The sequence below is a fragment of the Anabas testudineus genome, chromosome 24 (genome assembly GCF_900324465.2).
Source record: "Anabas testudineus chromosome 24, fAnaTes1.2, whole genome shotgun sequence".
Lineage (NCBI taxonomy): Eukaryota > Metazoa > Chordata > Actinopteri > Anabantiformes > Anabantidae > Anabas > Anabas testudineus.
Genome location: NC_046632.1, coordinates 11,553,776 through 11,573,607, shown reverse-complemented (window position 1 = coordinate 11,573,607; position 19,832 = coordinate 11,553,776). Strand labels below are relative to the sequence as shown.

At 40.7% G+C, this 19,832-nt stretch overlaps 1 protein-coding gene across 1 annotated transcript; it reads right to left on the bottom strand.

Annotated features, from left to right (window-relative positions):
* Positions 1 to 8,354: 8,354 nt before the first annotated feature.
* LOC113149726 lies at positions 8,355 to 18,016 on the bottom strand. Its single transcript, XM_026341974.1, has 7 exons — positions 16,521 to 18,016; positions 15,122 to 15,882; positions 13,456 to 13,488; positions 11,784 to 11,862; positions 10,170 to 10,241; positions 9,854 to 9,937; positions 8,355 to 9,285 (listed from the first exon to the last, which is right to left on the bottom strand). The coding sequence occupies exons 2-7, from the start codon at positions 15,314 to 15,316 to the stop codon at positions 9,047 to 9,049; spliced, it is 702 nt and encodes a 233-aa protein (XP_026197759.1). The 5' UTR covers positions 15,317 to 15,882; positions 16,521 to 18,016; the 3' UTR covers positions 8,355 to 9,046.
* Between the last annotated feature and the right edge of the window lie 1,816 nt (positions 18,017 to 19,832).

Sequence of the window (19,832 nt, the reverse complement as noted above, 5' to 3'; positions counted from 1 at the left end):
TATAATGTCTCCACGGCATTACTTTTAACTGCACTAGCCAGCCAAACAAATAGATAAGCCATATATGTTTGGTGTTTGTTTTATATTTGATAACTTCTTATCTTCAGCATGACTGATCGCCGAATTAAGTACTTCCATTAAGCTAAACATAGATTACAGCAGATATCACGCACAGCTGTTGAAACACTGAAGAAACTTCCCCCTATGACTTTAAACTACCTCTTACCAACTCTTTCTACTTCCTGTGTGTGGTAGCACACTCTGAGCCTCACTTCCTGTAAAAGACCCAACTTTCCCCTGCAAACTTTTCAGCACCAGATTTATTTTAAAAGAAAATAAATCACTGTATTTACTTGTTTTCTTCCTCTCAAACAACCATCACCTCTGTTTCTCTGTGTCATTCTCTAACCACTTGTTCACAGGTCTGTAATCTCTCCTGGGAAGAGCAGCAGTGTTGAATCTGGGAACAAACTGGTTTGTGCAAATATGCCCAAACTCAGCACCTCACTTCATAAACCACCCTTCATACAAAGTAAAACCCCTCTGTTATTACAAGTGGCTTTGTGTGGCGAGGCCACAGCCACATACCCGACAATGACAAATTAACTAGTTTGAGCCAGTGAGGACTGTGGGCTCCGGCCAATAGATACCACAGCGACACAAATCTCCTCACACACTCTCACATACACACAAATAGACATGCACGAACATGCCAATCAAGCAAAAGTGCTATCTACCATGCATCTCATGTTGTACATCATAGACATCAATGTTCTGTCTGTGTTTCAAATTACTTTCTCCACTAATGACTCAGTTGAACAATCTGACATATAATGTTTTACTAGTTTGCTTATATGAGTGCACAGTTGTTTCTGTTTGCATACGCAGTTTTATATATGTATAAATGTGACCTGTGTGTGCACAGGTCTGTTCATTTCTGTAGCCTTTCCGCATTAAGTAAACTGACCCAGCGGCAGGAAGAACATCCAGTACAGAGAGCAGGAATGTTCACGTACTTTCTGTATACACATAAAGACGTGACTGTATGTGGTTCGAGTTCAGCAGACAATTTATGTTTATGCTTCTGCTGGCAGTCGGTGGCTGTATAACTAGTTTTTCAGAGGGGACACATGAGCAGAGTGCAGGTTTATACCCCTGCACACAGTGAAAAAAAAAAAAACACATCTATAAGGTCTTCTTTGTTTATGCTGAATTTGTTGCCATGTGAATGGTTCCAGAAATGAAAATGAGAAGCATGGAGGATTATCATATCATGTCAAAACATGTCTCAACATGTCACAAACAGCATTCAGCAGCCTCCTGCAGGGAGTGATGGGCAGATAATAATCATTGGTGTGTCACATGTAGCCTCCTGCAGGAGACAGACCAGGGTTTAACAGTATATGAAGTATTTGATTAGACTTTAGGAATTACAGCCATTTTAATACACACTCACCTATTGTCAGTGGCCCTTTCACTTACTATTCCACAACAAATCAATCAGATAGAAGTACTGGAATTATGTGTTGAATTTGCATTTAGTAACTGAGCCTGTGTGTGAATACAGCAGGTGATTGCCTGGAGGATTCACCGCCAGCACGTGGGCATTTCCTTGCAGCCAATTCGCTCAGCACAACACCAGAAAGTATAGGAAATATTTGCCATTGTTTCTGTTATTGTATAACACCTCTCTCCGGGGTTATAAGATAATGTTTCTGATCATGTAACGGGCTTTACTTCGATACGCTGTAAACAACAATACATTTCTTCACTGTTATTTTTGTGTCATGTCAGGCCTTATGCACGCTCTACCCACCCCTCTCTGAAACAAAACAAACCATTTCCCCAAGTGAGAACGTGTCTCACGCGGACCATCTCCCGCTGTGTGCTGTATTTGTGAGCGAGCAACTCTGGACAATGTTTGTACCTAATTCACCAGACATTGTCTGGAGTGCATATGTGAAAACAGCTATTGTGTTTGTGCAGAAACTAGGTGAACAAAAGAAGCTCTATCCCGGCAGCCTCAACATCAACAGCAGAGCAGATAAAAGATGTTCATCAACCTGAAGAGTGAAGACAAACAAATGTGACATAAGGAGAACAACATGCTGGGTCCAGCCAACTAGTATGGAAATCCCCTTTGTACCATTGGATATTGGCTACTTTAAATATTTCAGCCCTTACAAAAACAAGTATCTCTCTGAAATCTGTAATCAGTGACTGACCTTTTACCTGTAGAACATTTACAGAAGCTTTTATAGACGTAAACCTAATTTCCTTGGCATCTGTAATAAGAAAACAACAGTTCTCCTCAGACTGGATTACTGCAAAAAAATTTCTTTAAGTTCAAAGAGTGTACTGCACGTTTCCCACTGGCTCTGTGCCACACACAGTATGTCACATTGACAAATGGTATGCATGCTATACCTGTCGGCAGTGCTCATATATATATATCGAATGTGAAAAACAAGAGTGACTGAGCAGCTGTTGATGATCAACTGGTGCCTTTGTAGCATGCAAGGGCAGGCCTAACCGCAGTAACATGTTGATTTGATTATCAGAGATAAAGATGTCAATTTTCCTCTATCACAACAACGCTTACATGCAGTTGTTGGTCAACTTTCTTGGAAGAGTGGCTGCCTCATAAATGGTGCTCACTAAATTAGCTGAGCCTGGTTCTGATTTTAAGGGGGCTCAGCACACAAACACCCAGAAAAGAAAACAAACATCCTACTTTCCTAGAAGTTTCTGAACAGGCTCCAATGGATGTTTTCCAGAGTACATGCTACTCCCCCTCCTCCCAAATCTCTTCCCTCCTGTTTCTTTACAATCAACTCTAGCCCCCGGCCAACCCTACTGCAATCATACCCCACCCCATTATCCCTTTCCTATCCTCCACCCCTTACTTCTGTCCAGAATGAACTGATTTTAGAGGTGTGCCTCCTCTCAGCCAATAGTAGGCCTCTCAAGGGGTGAATCTGGGCCAATCAGAGCAGCCTGTGGGAGCAGTTGTCTCTCCTTCTGTTAACGGCAGTTGTTGTTTTGCTGCTGCGTTTTCTGCGAGTCATGATTATGATGGATGGAACGAATAAAGAGGAGGTCAGGTCAGACCTTAATAGGCTCTGAGTGCTTGCCCAGAGTTCGGTGGGGGCTAATCTCAAATTCACAAGCTTCATTTCGTGTGTGTGTGTGTGTGTGTGTGTGTGTGTGTGTGTGTGTGTGTGTGTGAGAGTGTGTGTGAGTGTGTGTGTGAGTGTGTGTGTGTGTGTGTGTGTGTTTGTGAGCATAGTGCGTGCACAAGCTGCGCGAGCACACACACAAACACACTTTGTTTGACCCCAGAACATACAAGTATTTACGTAGCTCTATCTCTGCTCCTCCCTATAAACACACAGATCAGACTTTGTTTCTTGCACATAAACATTATTTACATCCTCCCACACACACACACACACACACAGTTACTAGTTATAGGTCAAGAGGGAGTGGATAGCTGGAAATAGAGGAAAGACTGTCTGTCTGCCCAGTACAAACAGGACACCTGTCAAACCAGTCAACAACATAACACAAACACAGATAATTCCACACTTCCCATATCAACGTCAGCACAAAACCAAAGTTCAAAACAAGCTGAGTGAGTGAAAAATAGTTTTTCATTTTTCTGAGAATATTCAAAAGTAAAAGTAGATTTAGAATCTTAAACGTTTTTGTGTTTTAATACAGGACTTGTGATAAAAATACACACTACAGCCTGTACGCAGAAAGTCTAAAATAATCTGTACAAGGAAAACATTGACAACTTGTTTTTCTCACTCTTTCCCCTTTCCTCCTATGGCCAAATTTATGCAATGGGGCTGTGTTGCACAATGAAGAAACCAGAGTGTTGTTTGCAACTGCTAATCTGTAACGTCTCAAAAGAAAAAATCTTGGGCAAACATGGCCAATATCAAGAGGAGCGTAACCACTCAGACCTCCTGTGATACCAGCAGATGATAACAGTCTCTCAAATTCATCAAAACAAGCTTTGATAAGAGTTTGTGTTAAAGAAGCAGCATTTAAAAATGCATAATAAACTGAGTAAGTGGGGTAAAAACAACTTGTTTGGATCACAGCCTTCTAAATCAAATTAGAAACAGACATTAAAAACACATAAGCACACGAGGCAAACTCAAGACACCAATTGGCTCCATATATCTAGCAAAGCACACAAAATATAATGGGAAAACAAACAGGAGTGGGTTTTGCTGCAAGGCAACGCAAAGAAAAACAAGTGAGGCGCACGGACGGAAATAAACACTCAGAACTGACAGAGAAAATAAGAGATGGGCACTGAGAGGGAAGGCTGTTTGTGTGTTGACATGTTTACTTGTTGAATAAATTAAATGCGAGGAATGAGAAAAATGGGGAAATTCAGGGTTGTATTTATATGTATTTGCCTGCTCAGTTTAATGTACTTATTGAGTGCAACCTCACAGAACATCTGCAGAGTTTATCTCTTCAATACATCTGGTTGATTTAAGATTTCTTTTTAAAACTGCTGCTGCTGCTGCTTGAGACTAATGTGACAGTGCTTTGACTTGTAAATTGACTTCTTCCTCACTGTCTGGATATCGTCACTGAGAAAAAGGCGTTACATAAGCAACAAAACATCACTTGTTTGCTTTCTCTTCTGACGTTGCATCATGTGCTGTGTACAGTCTGTAAAAAAAAAAAAAAAGGGCTCTTAGAGTTCCTTCCTTCTTTTCCTTCTTTCCTGACGCCAAGTGAGGAGAAATTAGTCAATGGGCTGCGGACACTCCCTTAAATCAAGCCAATGAACGCCGGCGAGCCTGTTACTGATTGATATCCCGAGTTGAGCAGCTGTCCAAAAAAGCTCATGTGGGTCATGAGGGGATGTTTTCCTACAACAGATATGGACTCCTTTTCCTCGCTCCTGAGATTAAAGTTTGCTGTTGGGAAAAGTTGATATTAGTTCAGGGATTACTGATATTTACCTGGAATTTATTGCCACTGGGTAAATAAAAAAAGAGGGAGGGAGAAGAAACGAGCTGACTGACTCGAGGGTCTGTGTATATTTTGTATTGGCTAGCTGCCAATCTTTACATGCCTGGTTCCCTAGGGGCCTCAAGAGTGTTTACTGCAACATGACTAGATGCCTAGAAACCTACAGAGAAACAGACAAAGGTGTGGCAACACGCCAGCAAAGACAATTCAAGAACCAGATGGAAAAGTTGTTTTTGCCTCTCCAACCATAAATCTTCCCGTGGCCTAGATAATGCTGCTCTCAAGAGTTTAGCAGCGTTTGGCCCCACTATTCTTTTATTTCTAGGCTCACTAAAAGTTGGACAAATATCTGACATCTCTTCATTTAGAAGCTTTCTTTGCTCCGTCCTTTCCCATATTTACTCTTACTTTCAAACGCCATACCTGCACATTTGCCTCTCATCCTAAACTAACCCTGGATTTTTTTCTTTCCTGCTCTTCTTACAATGGACGACATTGTTCCTAAATATTTCTGCTTGTTTAGATCTCTGACTAATGTGCTCGATGGTCTCCTAGATTATAGTTGGTATTTTGAACAAGGGGCTAATTCTTAAAAATTCTTAGTTCTAATCACCATTAGCGTAGAAATACAGTAAGCCTAGACGTCCAGGTTGAAATGCTCGGGTGAAGGCTTTGTTCACTCACCCACTATATCTGATGTTATGAAAGCTGCAAAACCACATAAAGGACCTAGCTTCTATACACATGCATATTTTTGATAACTTGTTTTCCAGTACAATCAGATTAAAGCCTGTCTACCGTCCAGTGAGAGGTCTCAGAATGACAACACTAACACAAACTCTGTATTCACTAAAATTGATGACTGAGTTTGTAATGTTATCAAAGTGGCTAAAACCAACATCTGGAGTGATTTAATAATGAGGGGACAACCGTAGATACTGTTACAAACAACACTGGCATTTTCCTACAGGGCTTATGAGTCAGAAGCTCGGCTTAAAGAGCCCCTGCCTTAAAAGTGTATGGGCTACAGCATGTGTTCAGTGACTGGCCTCCAGAATACTACTCCCCTGACTCCTGCAAAACAATTCAATAAAGTTTGCTAAACATGCTTACATGAACTACACAGACACAGATACTATACAAGTGTGCATGTCGTTGGTTGTGTGCTGTCAGAGCATTCCAGGCTGGTTGGGTTGAACCCAGGGGTCCTATGAACCACAAGGTATGATGGATGAAAACACGATGTAACAGTATCACTTCCAATAACTGTGTTGGGACATTTAGTGCAAGTGTGAGGGCATCAGAAGGATACAACAACAGCAACAACAACAACAACAACAGTGCACTTGCATTGCATCTATGAGCTGAAGTTTCCGTTCTTTATTCAGTCATGAGCCTTAAAACAGTCAAAAAAAAAAAAAAGGGAACATCAGCATTTCCCCTTTGACACGTGAGTCTACTTTTAGTTAAAAAACAAGACACACATCTGAAGTGACCAAATGAACACACAGATACCAACCACACTGGCCTCACATTCAACACATACACACACACACATAAATACGTTCAGGTTTCACTTACCACACAGCCACCCACACACACACACACACACACACACACACACACAGAGGCATATATAGACAAGTGTGACATATTTACACAAGGAGGCGGTGCAGAGTGTGAAAATCATGCCAACACTACGTTCATCCCCCAGTAATAGATCATCATCTTCATCACACAGATGTATTTTTAGGTAATTTTGTGAACTTTCATCCTATTTCAGGCAGCCCACCACTTTGTACACATCAATATCCACACACACTATTTGTCCGTCTCTGTTGCACAAATCCTAATGTAACAATTACAACCATGTGTTTACACTATCTTTGATATGAACACAATCACTACGTCATGCATAACTCAAATGTGTTTTTACTTGGCCTGTTTACATTGGTAATAACTGTCTAAAAGAACAGTAATACAATACAACCTTGAATACAGGTGCACCTGCAGGACCTATAGACCTGTGTTTACATCTTTACTACAGGAACATGCAGGTGCATGTGTGTTCACAAACTCACTTTCCTCAAATACAACATCGAGGAATAAACAGAGTTAGAGTTAACGACAAAGCAGCCAAAAAAGTGCACTGTTTTTGGCTGTCATGTCTGTCCTCTGACTTCAGTCCAGCTGAATAGGTGTTACTGTGACTTAATGTGGCCTTTGAAATAAACAAGAAGTCAAGATGGCTGCAGAACAGTTGCCAAGAAAGTAAGACAGCACAACAGTGATGTCTCACAGTTTCTGAAGACATGACGTGTTGTGGTAAGTGTGTATCCAGATTTAGTGCACGAACAACGCGAGGAGTGTGTTTTCCTACTCTAAGTAAACACAGTGAAGCAAACATTGCAAGCCCAACACACACAGTCACACATTTTCACCCTGTGTTTCTCTACCACACACTCACACTTTACCATAGCTTTGGAGAAAAGAGCTGAGGTCAGAGGTGAACGACTATGAGAATGTGGAGGTCCCGTAGCGCGAAACTGTCACCATCCTGACAAACTAGCCTGTAATATAAACAAGCACGCATACGTCAGGCCGAGACAATACCCCCGAGAAGAGAGCACAATACCCTCCACCACTCCACACAAGGCCTGAAATAATACCACACACACTGAACCAACATCACAGTCAAACCTAAGCCAACATGGAACTGGGCAAAGCTCGGCGCAACACCGCTCTGTGAGCGGCACCACACAATGCCTGCAATGGGAAACAATCCATCAAGTGCTGACACAGCGTAATATGTTTTAACGTGTTGGGTTTTTGCAAGGTGGCTGAGGTGCACAAGAACCTATAAGCAGTGTGTGGATCAATAGTGTGGATCTGTTGGCGTTTGTCTTAATGTTTTTTCCTTCAAGGGAGGTGTCTATAGATGCACAATAATTTCTTCAGAAGCATTTCCTACTAAAGTCAAAAGCAGATCGAGAAGGTTACATCACAAAAAATAGAAGCTTTCACCTGTACTCGGCTCAGTTCAGCTCAATTACAGTGGTTACACAACATTTCCTAAGCAGGACCAAGTCTCCCTAATATTTGTGTGTATTCCAGCTGGTTAAGCCTGGTGTTGGGCCTGTGTGGTTTGTATCCTAATAGGGGCGACCTCAGACTGATGCCTGGACCACAGCCACTGGGCTATTCATGCTTTGTGACCTGAACGCAGATGCCTCTAAATCCTGCATGCTCACTGCTATAAATCTCTCAAGACATGTAAACACACACACATTCAAAGTCAGGCAGGTCAGCACACGCAGACACACAGTCACACACACACACACACACACACACACACACACACACACACACACACACACACACACACATTCCTGTATGGCCAGCAGAGTGAGCTCCAGGACACTGTGCATTGGAAGTGAGGGCCACCATTTCTGCTGCACTTTGAAACAAATGCATATTATATTACAACACTAGGTGGCTCCCTAATTTCAGTTGTCACCTCAGCTTTTGGAAAATTCACAGCATTTAAGTTTGAATTTCACCACTTTAGTGAGGACCTTTTTGAAAGCAATCCATCGAGCACATTTCTGGCTAGATAATTTTGACTACTGTTCCTATTTTCATTAGCTTGCAGGTGAGCTTTCACACTATCAATTTTATTATCTTTTTTGCTTGTGTATATTTTGTTGACTACAAGTCCAGGTCACCACAGTGTTTGTAATAAATGCACCTAATAAATGTACACTTTAGCCAAACACAAAACTGCATGAGAGTGCAAATAGTATCCACAAATACCTTTATTTACACTGCCCCTTTTACAAAATAGTGTAATTGCAAAGCAATTTTTCTGTAACTGTCCTGACTGCAACCAAATGTTTGCTTTTCTGGTGCTACACCGCATATTTTTCTTGAAACTGTAACGATGCGGGTGCTTTCTGAAACTGCGAAGCTGCGCACCTCCTCAAACTGGGAAGTTTCATGATTCCTGGAACTGCTAAGCTGCGCACTTCCTAGAGCTGCTAACTTATAACTGCAATTGCTGTGAAGCAGACCTTTTATTTAGGGTGACAATTCTATTATTGACAAAGTTTTTCACATCCTTCCACGATCGTTGCCCCAACACCTCTTCTTCAGTTAGGCATGTTATGCACTGCTCCTTTCCTGGTACCCTTCCCTCAGCAATAAATCTTCCAAGGTGCTTCTTAACCGCTCTTCTTTCAGGTTCAGTCCACGGTCTTTTACCCTTTGCTGATGATTTTTTCTCTATAAATGAGAGAGAAGACTTATTTTACATTTCTGGCATTCATACTTTGTGGTCTTTGTGCAGCCAATCAGGAAAAGTACTTCAGGCACACAGTTAGTGAAGTCAACCTGACTAGTGCCATTAAACTAATGTTAAAAGTCACACTGGAGGAGAAGTGAGAGAGAGAGAGTTTAACATTTGAGAAAAATGAAGGAGAAGAAATTTAGAACTACCATCTGACATCCATCTTAAACCCAAATGTCTTCAGTGTATAACAGTAAACTAACAAATCAGCCTCGTCTTTCCAGTACTTAAGGAGATGACTGCATGGGTTTTATGAGAGATATAGTGTGTAAACCCTTTAAAGCCCAGTCCAGTAAATAGTAGTTACAACATCCTATTTTTTTTTTTAAAAATGGAGTGTGTATTGCACACTTTGTTGAAAAAACATTTTAAGACATTATTTCAAAATGTAAGATTTTTCATGTATTATGTTTGATACATCAGAAGTTTATGATAATTATTTAATCAAAAGATTTTTGTGTATCAAATATGATACCATTGGCCTTATAGAGTTAACAACCTTACCTTCTGATTTCGCCATTTTCGACTGCTTTCCAATTTTTTTTTTCTTTTTCAGCAAGTGTCTCTCCACCATTCCTGGACTCTGGTCTAAAAAAGAAACCAATATTAGTGTCTCAAAAGCATTTTGAACTGCTCACATTGTACTATAAGAAAAGGAAATGATTTTAACCTTTATTATAATGTACACACTTCAGAGTTGAGTAGTACTGTACGTTTAACTGATAGTAGTAGTGGTAGTGGTATGAAATAGTATAGTCATTTACCAAAAGACAAGCAATTATGTAAAATATGTAAAATATAAAAACACAACAAAACTAACCATCTGTATCATAAGTCCCAGCATTATGGCCGTGAGATTTGCTTTTGGGGGAGCAGAGATCAGAACCCTCATCTGAAAAACAAGAACCAAAACAAATATGTCACACAAACATATATTGTGTACAAAAGAAAAACATATTCAAAGCATGTAACTCTGCCCACAGTAAAGTACTGATACTTCAGAGTTATTGTCATAACTTACCTCCTGCTTTCATCATTTTCATCCGTTTTCCAGTTTTCTTTTTCTGCAAGGGTCTCTTGCCCAATTTTACTTCTGGACTCTGGTCTAAAATAGCAAAAGACACAAATATCAGTATCTCAAAAGCAGTCTGAACTGCTCACAGTGTACTATAAGAAAAGGTAGTGATTTTTACCTTTACTATAATGTACACACATGAAAGTTACTAGTACTGTGCTTAAGACAGGAGATTCTATAAAATTCAAATGCAAAAACAAAACATTTACTAACCATCTGTATCAGATGGTCCCATCATGCCATCATCATCATCTTGACAAGAACCAAAACAAATGTGACACACAAACATATATTGTGTACAAAAGAAAAACATATTCAAACTGCTCACATTGTACTATAAGAAAAGGAAATGATTTTAACCTTTATTATAATGTACACACTTCAGAGTTAAGTAGTACTGTATGTTTGACTGATTGGTAGTGGTATGAAAATGTATAGTCATTTACCAAAAGACAAGCGATTATGTAAAATATAAAACACAACAAAACTAACCATCTGCATCATAAATGCCATCACCATGGCCGTGAGATTTGCTTTTGGGGGAGCAGAGATCAGAACCCTCATCTGAAAAACAAGAACCAAAACAAATCTGACAAACATATATTGTGTACAAAAGAAAAACATCCCTCCATCCATTTTCCTCCGCTTATCCGGGGCCGAGTCGCGGGGGGAGCAGCTTTAGCAGAGATGCCCAGACTTCCCTCTCCCTAGACACCTCCTCCAGCTCTTCCGGGGGGACACCGAGGCGTTCCCAGGCCAGCCGAGAGACATAGTCCCTCCAACGTGTCCTGGGTCTTCCCCGGGGCCTCCTCCCGGTGGGACAGGACCGGAAAACCTTCCCTACGAGGCGTCCCGGGGGCATCCGAAACAGATGCCCAAGCCACCTCAACTGGCCCCTCTCGATGCAGAGGAGCAGCGGCTCTACTCCGAGCTCCTCCCGGGTGACTGAGCTCCTCACCCTATCTCTAAGGGTGCGCCCAGCCACTCTGCGGAGGAAACTCATTTCGGCCGCTTGTATCCGCGACCTTGTCCTTTCGGTCATGACCCAAAGCTCATGACCATAGGTGAGGGTAGGAACGTAGACTGACCGGTAAATCGAGAGCTTTGCCTTTCGGCTCAGCTCCTTTTTCACCACGACGGACCGGTACACCGACCGTATTACTGCTGCCGATGCACCAATCCGTCTGTCAATCTCACGCTCCCTATTTCCCTCACTCGTGAACAAGACCCCGAGATACTTAAACTCCTCCACTTGAGGGAGGATCTCCCCCCCAAAAGGAAAACATATTCGTAGCATGTAACTGTGCCCACACAGAGACAGTAAAGTACTGATATTAAAGAGTCATTGTCATAACTTACCTCCTGCTTTCATCATTTTCAACTGTTTTCCAGTTTTCTTTTTCTGCAAAGGTCTCTTGCCCAAGTTCACTCCTGGACTCTGAAATGAAGAATCAAAGAATCAGTTCTGATGTACAAGGCCACGCCATACTGTCTCATGTTGTTTATGATATCCTGACATCCACTGGAAGAAGCTGCTATTGAAAGCAGCCGCACAGCACAACTCTGAACTGATGATCTAGACTTTACATTGTCATCTGCCACACACAATTTTTTACATGAAGATTGATGTCTCCACAAATTTCTCTTTGCAAACATTCCAAAACAATATCTGCAAGGTAAATAATGAATACGTTGTCAGCTTCTTTCTTTTGCTACCAATAGACATGCCTTTGTTTTTGTGATTATTTTCACTTAAAATTTCTTGATGTTCATCTTCACTGTTACTTTCCTGTGCATCTGAGGTTTCTACATATTCATCACTTGAGACTGTATAAGTTTCAAGTGGAATGTATAAACCATCTGATCCTGAATTGCTGCTAATTTCAGAACTATCAGAATCCTGAAAGATGTTGTCCATCTGTAAACAAAGCATAATCATGCAAAGCTGTGAGACACTTTAAACTAATACTTTTTAAAAGAAACTCAAGTCAAATGAAAGTTGTATAGCAAGTTAATAACGTTAATATACATTTACATTTTTACATAAGTTTACTGTACATTCCAAAACACCGTTATATTCTTGTAAGAAACTGATAGTGAAATGCAATTTTAAGGTACTTGTACTTAAGCTATTGCCATTTTATGTTACTTTAACCCCATTACATTACTTATACAGCATTAGTTAATAGGTACTTTTTTGCAGGTATAAAAGCTTCGTAAAGTACTAAAAGCTACTAAGCACTATAATGTACAATATAAATGTATCATTTATGGATTAACTGTCACTACATCAGCTCCACAGTTACTCACTGCTGTTCCTGTTCCTGTCTGTAAGTAACATCACATTTTACCATCAATAGTTACTAGTTACTCTAACATTTTAACTGATCTGGAACAGACTCTACATTTATGTTATCGACAGCAGCAAATTCTACACTGTTTAGAGTACTTCTACTTTTGTATTTTAAGTAAAATTAAGTACTTGAGTATAAAATGTACGATACTTGTAGTGGAGTGTTTTTTCTAGGCATTTGCACTTGATTAATGTGAACTTTATACACCTGTAAGCGTTTTTTTTAATGCAAGCTTTTTCTGCAAGGGAAATTAGTTACACGTTATCGATTTGTCATGTTCTGTACTATAAAATACTAATTTAAATTTAATGTGAATGGTAATGCTGTGAACAACAGTCCTGATCATAGAACTAAGAAAGCATGTCCTTTCTTAAATTTAAATTCAACTCAAATATAGGTCTTTAGTTGAGCCAAAACATATTTATAAACAAACAAATCATCATGGCTATAATTTCGTTCTATTTAAGGTCTAAAACTACCGTTTCATGTCTACTTGAGTGTAACTCACCTCGACATACTCTAGCTATAGTGCACATGCATTTGAACCTACATGCAACTTGCAATTAAACCAATCCATTAACATTTCGATTTCACAAAATTCTGCATTAATCCTTCGTTATAACTACTACCAAATTTTAAAAGGCATGACAGTATAAACTTTGCACAAAGGCACATACCTGCGTTAGCCTCAAATCCATCTCTTCCTGGACCTGACACCACAAAGAAATAATTCCACGTTATGTCTTCAACACTATAAAGAGAAGTATACTTTTAAACATTTTATATTACATTTAATTCTCATCCAGAGAAAATAAAGATAATGATCTATTTTGCATTCATTAGAAAAAAAGTGTACAATCTTTTCCTGCTCTTTGACTTGTATGAAGCATTCAGTCATTTTTAGTTATACCCCTGCAAGTCCACTAAAATAGATTTACAGGTAATACTTTAATTTGTGTTTTTACCAGACCATGGACTTCTGGTTATGTGTAAAGTGGGCACCCAACTTCACAGCAGTATGTATATAACATCAAACCATACAAATCTCATTAATTATAAAGGGACCAATAGAAAAATCATTTTCTTCTTGCCATAAAGCGATTTCAACCATTTTTTCTGCCTAAATTTAGCTTAATTGTACTCTTGTGGGTATATTTAAAGAATTACAAATCATCTAGTTATCCTTATTAGTAGAAATAATGCTACTTTACCGGTATAACTGGTAATGTTTTCTCCTTGCAAAATTATTGATTAATTACAGCAAATTTCAATTTGACAAGGCGAACATCTACATTTAACATACATTTTATAGTAGATATTTTACCAGTTAAAACTGCTGAAATAGTTCATAATATTAATCTGGTTACAAAATATTAGCTATAATAACTTGATTGCCATGGTTATATATTGGTATTTAGGTATTTAATCTGATTGATGTTTCATGCACAGAGCAGATGAGGAAAAATACATTGACCAATTCCATCTATCTAATTAGATAGGAAGGCTTTACTGCAGTCTAACCTGCTTTAGCTTTCTTTGACTTTTACATTCACAAACAGTTACATTTGACAGAATCATACCCTCACTTGGAGATGGCCGCTCTAACAAAAAAACAACAACAAACACCTTCCTTCCTTCTTTCCTTTCACCTGATGCAGCCTCTGCTGCTTTTTACACAAAATGGATGACACTGTGTAAAAGTTATGTAAAACTTTTAACACTAGCAGTAGTGTGGTCAAATGACCACCTGGCCCCTGTAAACAGCTGCTTTTATTATGTAAAGACGGTCGTTACCGGCACACGTCGGCGGTGTGGGGGGGGGGGGGGAGCGGGGGGGTCGCTGACTCACCATAAGAGGAACGGAGGCACGCAGCGACACCCACCCCCACCCCCCCACCGCCGACATGTGCCGCTACCGACCGACCTTTACATAATAAAAGCAGCTGTTTACAGGGGCCAGCTACAGTGAGCTGGTCATTTGACCACACTGCCAGAAAAGTCAGTAGTTCTAGTGTAAAGCTCCAGAATAACTTTATTAACCGTTTGTGATTAACATTGACACGTCTCCTGCCTATAGTGCCCCACCCGTACGAATTTAGCTAACGGCTAACGTAACGTTAGCTTGACCTTTAACACAAACACTGCATTTGTTAGTATTATATTAAAGACACTTGGTCGTGCAAAATGCAGGGCTATAATACTACTTTAAAATTAGAATGCATTTAGTTCCTATAACTTTAACTATTCCTGACAATAGTCTAAAGTGCAAAATTTAGCATGGCTAAATATAATTATTTCACAGACAGCTCAAATGAAAAAATAGAACATTTTTAATAGCCTTACCTGTAGAGAAAAACGCTGTTCACATCTGTTGTGGTGACTTTTCAAACGCTCCAGTCGCTGTTTAAATCGCTCCAGCCGGTGTTTAAATCGCTCCAGTCTCTTCTCCATGTGCTCCACTCGACTCTGCTCAGTCAGACACAGTGAGCTGGTCACCGAGCAGGTGCGAGGGGGCGTGGCCTCCCCTCGATGGGCCATTAATTAAGGCTGTGCTGCAGGCAGCAGAAGTCCCCACAGTACTGAGGCCTTCTCAGCTCCAACTTGAACAAGTCACAGCACCTTTTACAATAACTGTCGAAATACTAGACTGTAGTATTATCACAGTGTATAAATACGTATCAAGTCAATACAAAAAGTAAAATGTGGTTGGAGTACATACAATAAAAAGTAAATATACTCCACATTGTAAAAAAACAGTACAATGTATTTTAGACAATACTGGGCATACATGTCCAAGTATAGGAGATTTGTTTGAGAAATAATTAAAATAAGGGTCAAAGTTTTGTACAATTAGGTCCATAAACAATACGTTTTTGGCATTTGGACTCTGTACACCAGCACATTGAATTGAAACAAGTGCCTGGACACTTGTTTCAATTCAATTCCCCCCTAGCCTTTGGTTGTTTTATTAGAAAAACTGTACCATGTGTTGTATTTCAGAAAAGTTTGAAATTGATTTCTATTTTAATGAGTGAAATACATTTGAAGCATGTGATCCCCTATCAAGCAGCAAGACCTCTGGCTCACAGGTCACATAAAACCACCTAGATTAGAGCTCAGATGGAGCAAACCCCTTCAGTTGCAAGGGGGCGTGGCCTCCCCTCGATGGGCCATTAATTAAGGCTGTGCTGCAGGCAGCAGAAGTCCCCACAGTACTGAGGCCTTCTCAGCTCCAACTTGAACAAGTCACAGCACCTTTTTACAATAACTGTCGAAATATTAAGACTGTAGTATTACCACAGTGTATAAATACGTATCAAGTCAATACAAAAAGTAAAATGTGGTTGGAGTACATACAATAAAAAGTAAATATACTCCACATTGTAAAAAAACAGTACAATGTATTTTAGACAATACTGGGCATACATGTCCAAGTATAGGAGATTTGTTTGAGAAATAATTAAAATAAGGGTCAAAGTTTTGTACAATTAGGTCCATAAACAATACGTTTTTGGCATTTGGACTCTGTACACCAGCACATTGAATTGAAACAAGTGCCTGGACACTTGTTTCAATTCAATTCCCCCCTAGCCTTTGGTTGTTTTATTAGAAAAACTGTACCATGTGTTGTATTTCAGAAAAGTTTGAAATTGATTTCTATTTTAATGAGTGAAATACATTTGAAGCATGTGATCCCCTATCAAGCAGCAAGACCTCTGGCTCACAGGTCACATAAAACCACCTAGATTAGAGCTCAGATGGATTTTAAGATGGAGCAAACCCCTTCAGTTGCAAGGGGGCGTGGCCTCCCCTCGATGGGCCATTAATTAAGGCTGTGCTGCAGGCAGCAGAAGTCCCCACAGTACTGAGGCCTTCTCAGCTCCAACTTGAACAAGTCACAGTGTTGGAAGTAAAAGCACCTTTTTACAATAACTGTCGAAATATTAAGACTGTAGTATTATCACAGTGTATAAATAAGTATTAAATCAATACAAAAAGTAAAATGTGGTTGGAGTACATACACTAAAAAGTATATATACTCCACATTGTAGTGACAGTTATTAGTCTTTACTTTAAGTATACAAGTATCTTAAAAGTTAATAAAACCCATAAGATCTTAGTAAAACAAACAAACAACAACAAAAACAGTACAATGTATTTTAGACAATACTGGGCATACATGTCCAAGTATAGGAGATTTGTTTGAGAAATAATTAAAATAAGGGTCAAAGTTTTGTACAATTAGGTCCATAAACAATACGTTTTTGGCATTTTGCCTCTGTACACCAGCACATTTAATTGAAACAAGTGCCTGGTCACTTGTTTCAATTCAATTCCCCCCTAGTCAAGGTCCAGACAATGCATTTCTTTTATATAATATGTTGGTACATTTTATAGTTTGATGAAAACATCCCTCTGTCTACTACAAGACAATTCTGAAGAATACATTTTTAGTGATGCATACATATTCTCAAAAAGCTATGATAAGTCCATCATTTTAGTAAAGTGGTGGCATAACAGTTAACATAATTTTCACATTTGGTTGTTTTATTAGAAAAACTGTACACAGGTGTCGTGTATTCTAAATACACTGAAGTACACACATGGACAAAATTGTTGGTACCACTCAGTTAATGAATGAAAAACCCCCAATGGTTATGGAAATAATTTGAAACTGACAAAAGTAATAATAGATAAAAATTTGCTGAAAATTAATTAGGTTAATTGATTAATGTAATCTGAATCGTGAGCTTTCCTGCTTTCTAACACAGTATAGTTTGTCCTTTTGAATGTATCTTTTGTTAGGATAGATAGCGGTAATTGTGATATACTTTTGGTAATTGATTTACTACCCTGCAGGTGACCAACTGATTGTAAGGGAGTTAAAAATATAGTTTTGGTCTATCTGATCTGGTCATTATTTGAATGGTTGGAAGTGGATTTGTCATTTTTAAAGGAACAATATACAACATATTTACTATACTAAACAATTAATTACCAAAAAATATTACCTTGTCAGACAACAACGGTGCAGCCTGTAAACTCTAATTTGAAATGTTTGTTTCCATGACTGACTTTCTGTTTCTGTCTGGACCTGTGTGATCCTGCCCCCTGCACATTATGTTACAGGACACCACAGGTTGCCTCACATAAAACCACCTAGATGGATTTTAAGATGGATGTAGAGTTGGCAGGCAAATTTAAGGCACACAATGATCCTGACTAGTCCAGCTAGCACCCTTATGCTAAGGGAAGTGAGTATTTAAGATAAGATGAGAAAACCTTTATTAGTCCCACAATGGGGAAATTGCATTTTTACAACAGCTTAAACACTAGAGCAGGGGTCACTAACAGGCGGACCGCGGTCCGGACCCAGAAGCTGTCCCATACGGACCAGGAGCTACAGACCAAACCGAACGTTTTGATTCCAAATCTAGCGGGACACCTTAATTATAAGCGCCGCAGCTACTGCGATCGTTACGGTAGTTATTTAGTGGACGCGAGAACGCATTGGCCAATTGAATGCGAGTTAAGCCATCCCACTTGACTTCACTTTGCCAATCGATTCTGTGGATCACAGGCGGTAGAGAGACAGACGACAGAGAGGAGAGAGACAGACGACAGAGAGGAGAGAGACAGACGACAGAGAGGAGAGAGACAGACGACAGAGAGGAGAGGGACAGACGACAGAGAGGAGAGGGACAGACGACAGAGAGGAGAGACACAGACGACAGAGAGGAGAGGGACAGACGACAGAGAGGGAGAGATACAGACGACAGAGAGGGAGAGATACAGACGACAGAGAGGAGAGGGACAGACGACAGAGAGGAGAGACACAGACGACAGAGAGGAGAGACACAGACGACAGAGAGGAGAGAGACAGACGACAGAGAGGAGAGAGACAGACGACAGAGAGGAGAGGGACAGACGACAGACAGGAGAGGGACAGACGACAGACAGGAGAGGGACAGACGACAGAGAGGAGAGACACAGACGACAGACAGGAGAGGGACAGACGACAGAGAGGAGAGGGATACAGACGAGAGAGAGGAGAGATACAGACGACAGAGAGGAGAGAGATACAGACGACAGAGAGGAGAGAGACAGACGACAGAGAGGAGAGACACAGACAACAGAGAGGAGAGACACAGACGAAAGAGAGGAGAGAGATACAGACGACAGAGAGGAGAGGGACAGACGACAGAGAGGAGAGGGATACAGACGACAGAGAGGAGAGAGAGACAGACGACAGAGAGGAGAGAGATACAGACGACAGAGAGGAGAGGGACAGACGACAGAGAGGAGAGACACAGACGACAGAGAGGAGAGACACAGACGACAGAGAGGAGAGAGACAGACGACAGAGAGGAGAGATACAGACGACAAAGAGGAGAGACACAGACCACAGAGAGGAGAGAGACAGAAGACAGAGAGGAGAGATACAGAAGACAGAGAGGAGAGAGAGACAGACGACAGAGAGGAGAGGGACAGACGACAGACAGGAGAGGGACAGACGACAGAGAGGAGAGACACAGACGACAGAGAGGAGAGACACAGACGACAGAGAGGAGAGAGATACAGAAGACAGAGAGGAGAGAGAGACAGACGACAGAGAGGAGAGGGACAGACGACAGAGAGAGGGACAGACGACAGAGAGGAGAGGGACAGACGACAGAGAGGAGAGACACAGACGACAGAGAGGAGAGAGACAGACGACAGAGAGGAGAGACACAGACGACAGAGAGGAGAGAGACAGACGACAGAGAGGAGAGAGATACAGACGACAGACAGGAGAGGGACAGACGACAGACAGGAGAGGGACAGACGACAGAGAGGAGAGAGAGACAGACGACAGAGAGGAGAGGGACAGACGACAGAGAGGAGAGAGAGACAGACGACAGAGAGGAGAGAGAGACAGACGACAGAGAGGAGAGGGACAGACGACAGACAGGAGAGGGACAGACGACAGAGAGGAGAGACACAGACGACAGAGAGGAGAGACACAGACGACAGAGAGGAGAGATACAGACGACAGAGAGGAGAGACACAGACG

What these genes read in the sequence shown, in the direction of transcription:
- LOC113149726 (XM_026341974.1), bottom strand. Translation starts at nt 15,316, where the DNA reads ATGGCCCATCGAGGGGAGGCCACGCCCCCTCGCACCTGCTCGGTGACC. An exon ending in AACAGCGTTTTTCTCTACAG is followed by an intron (nt 13,489 to 15,121) that starts GTAAGGCTATTA and finishes TTGTGGTGTCAG; the next exon opens with GTCCAGGAAGAGATGGATTT. An exon ending in TGGGACTTATGATACAGATG is followed by an intron (nt 9,938 to 10,169) that starts GTTAGTTTTGTT and finishes TTTCTTTTTTAG; the next exon opens with ACCAGAGTCCAGGAATGGTG.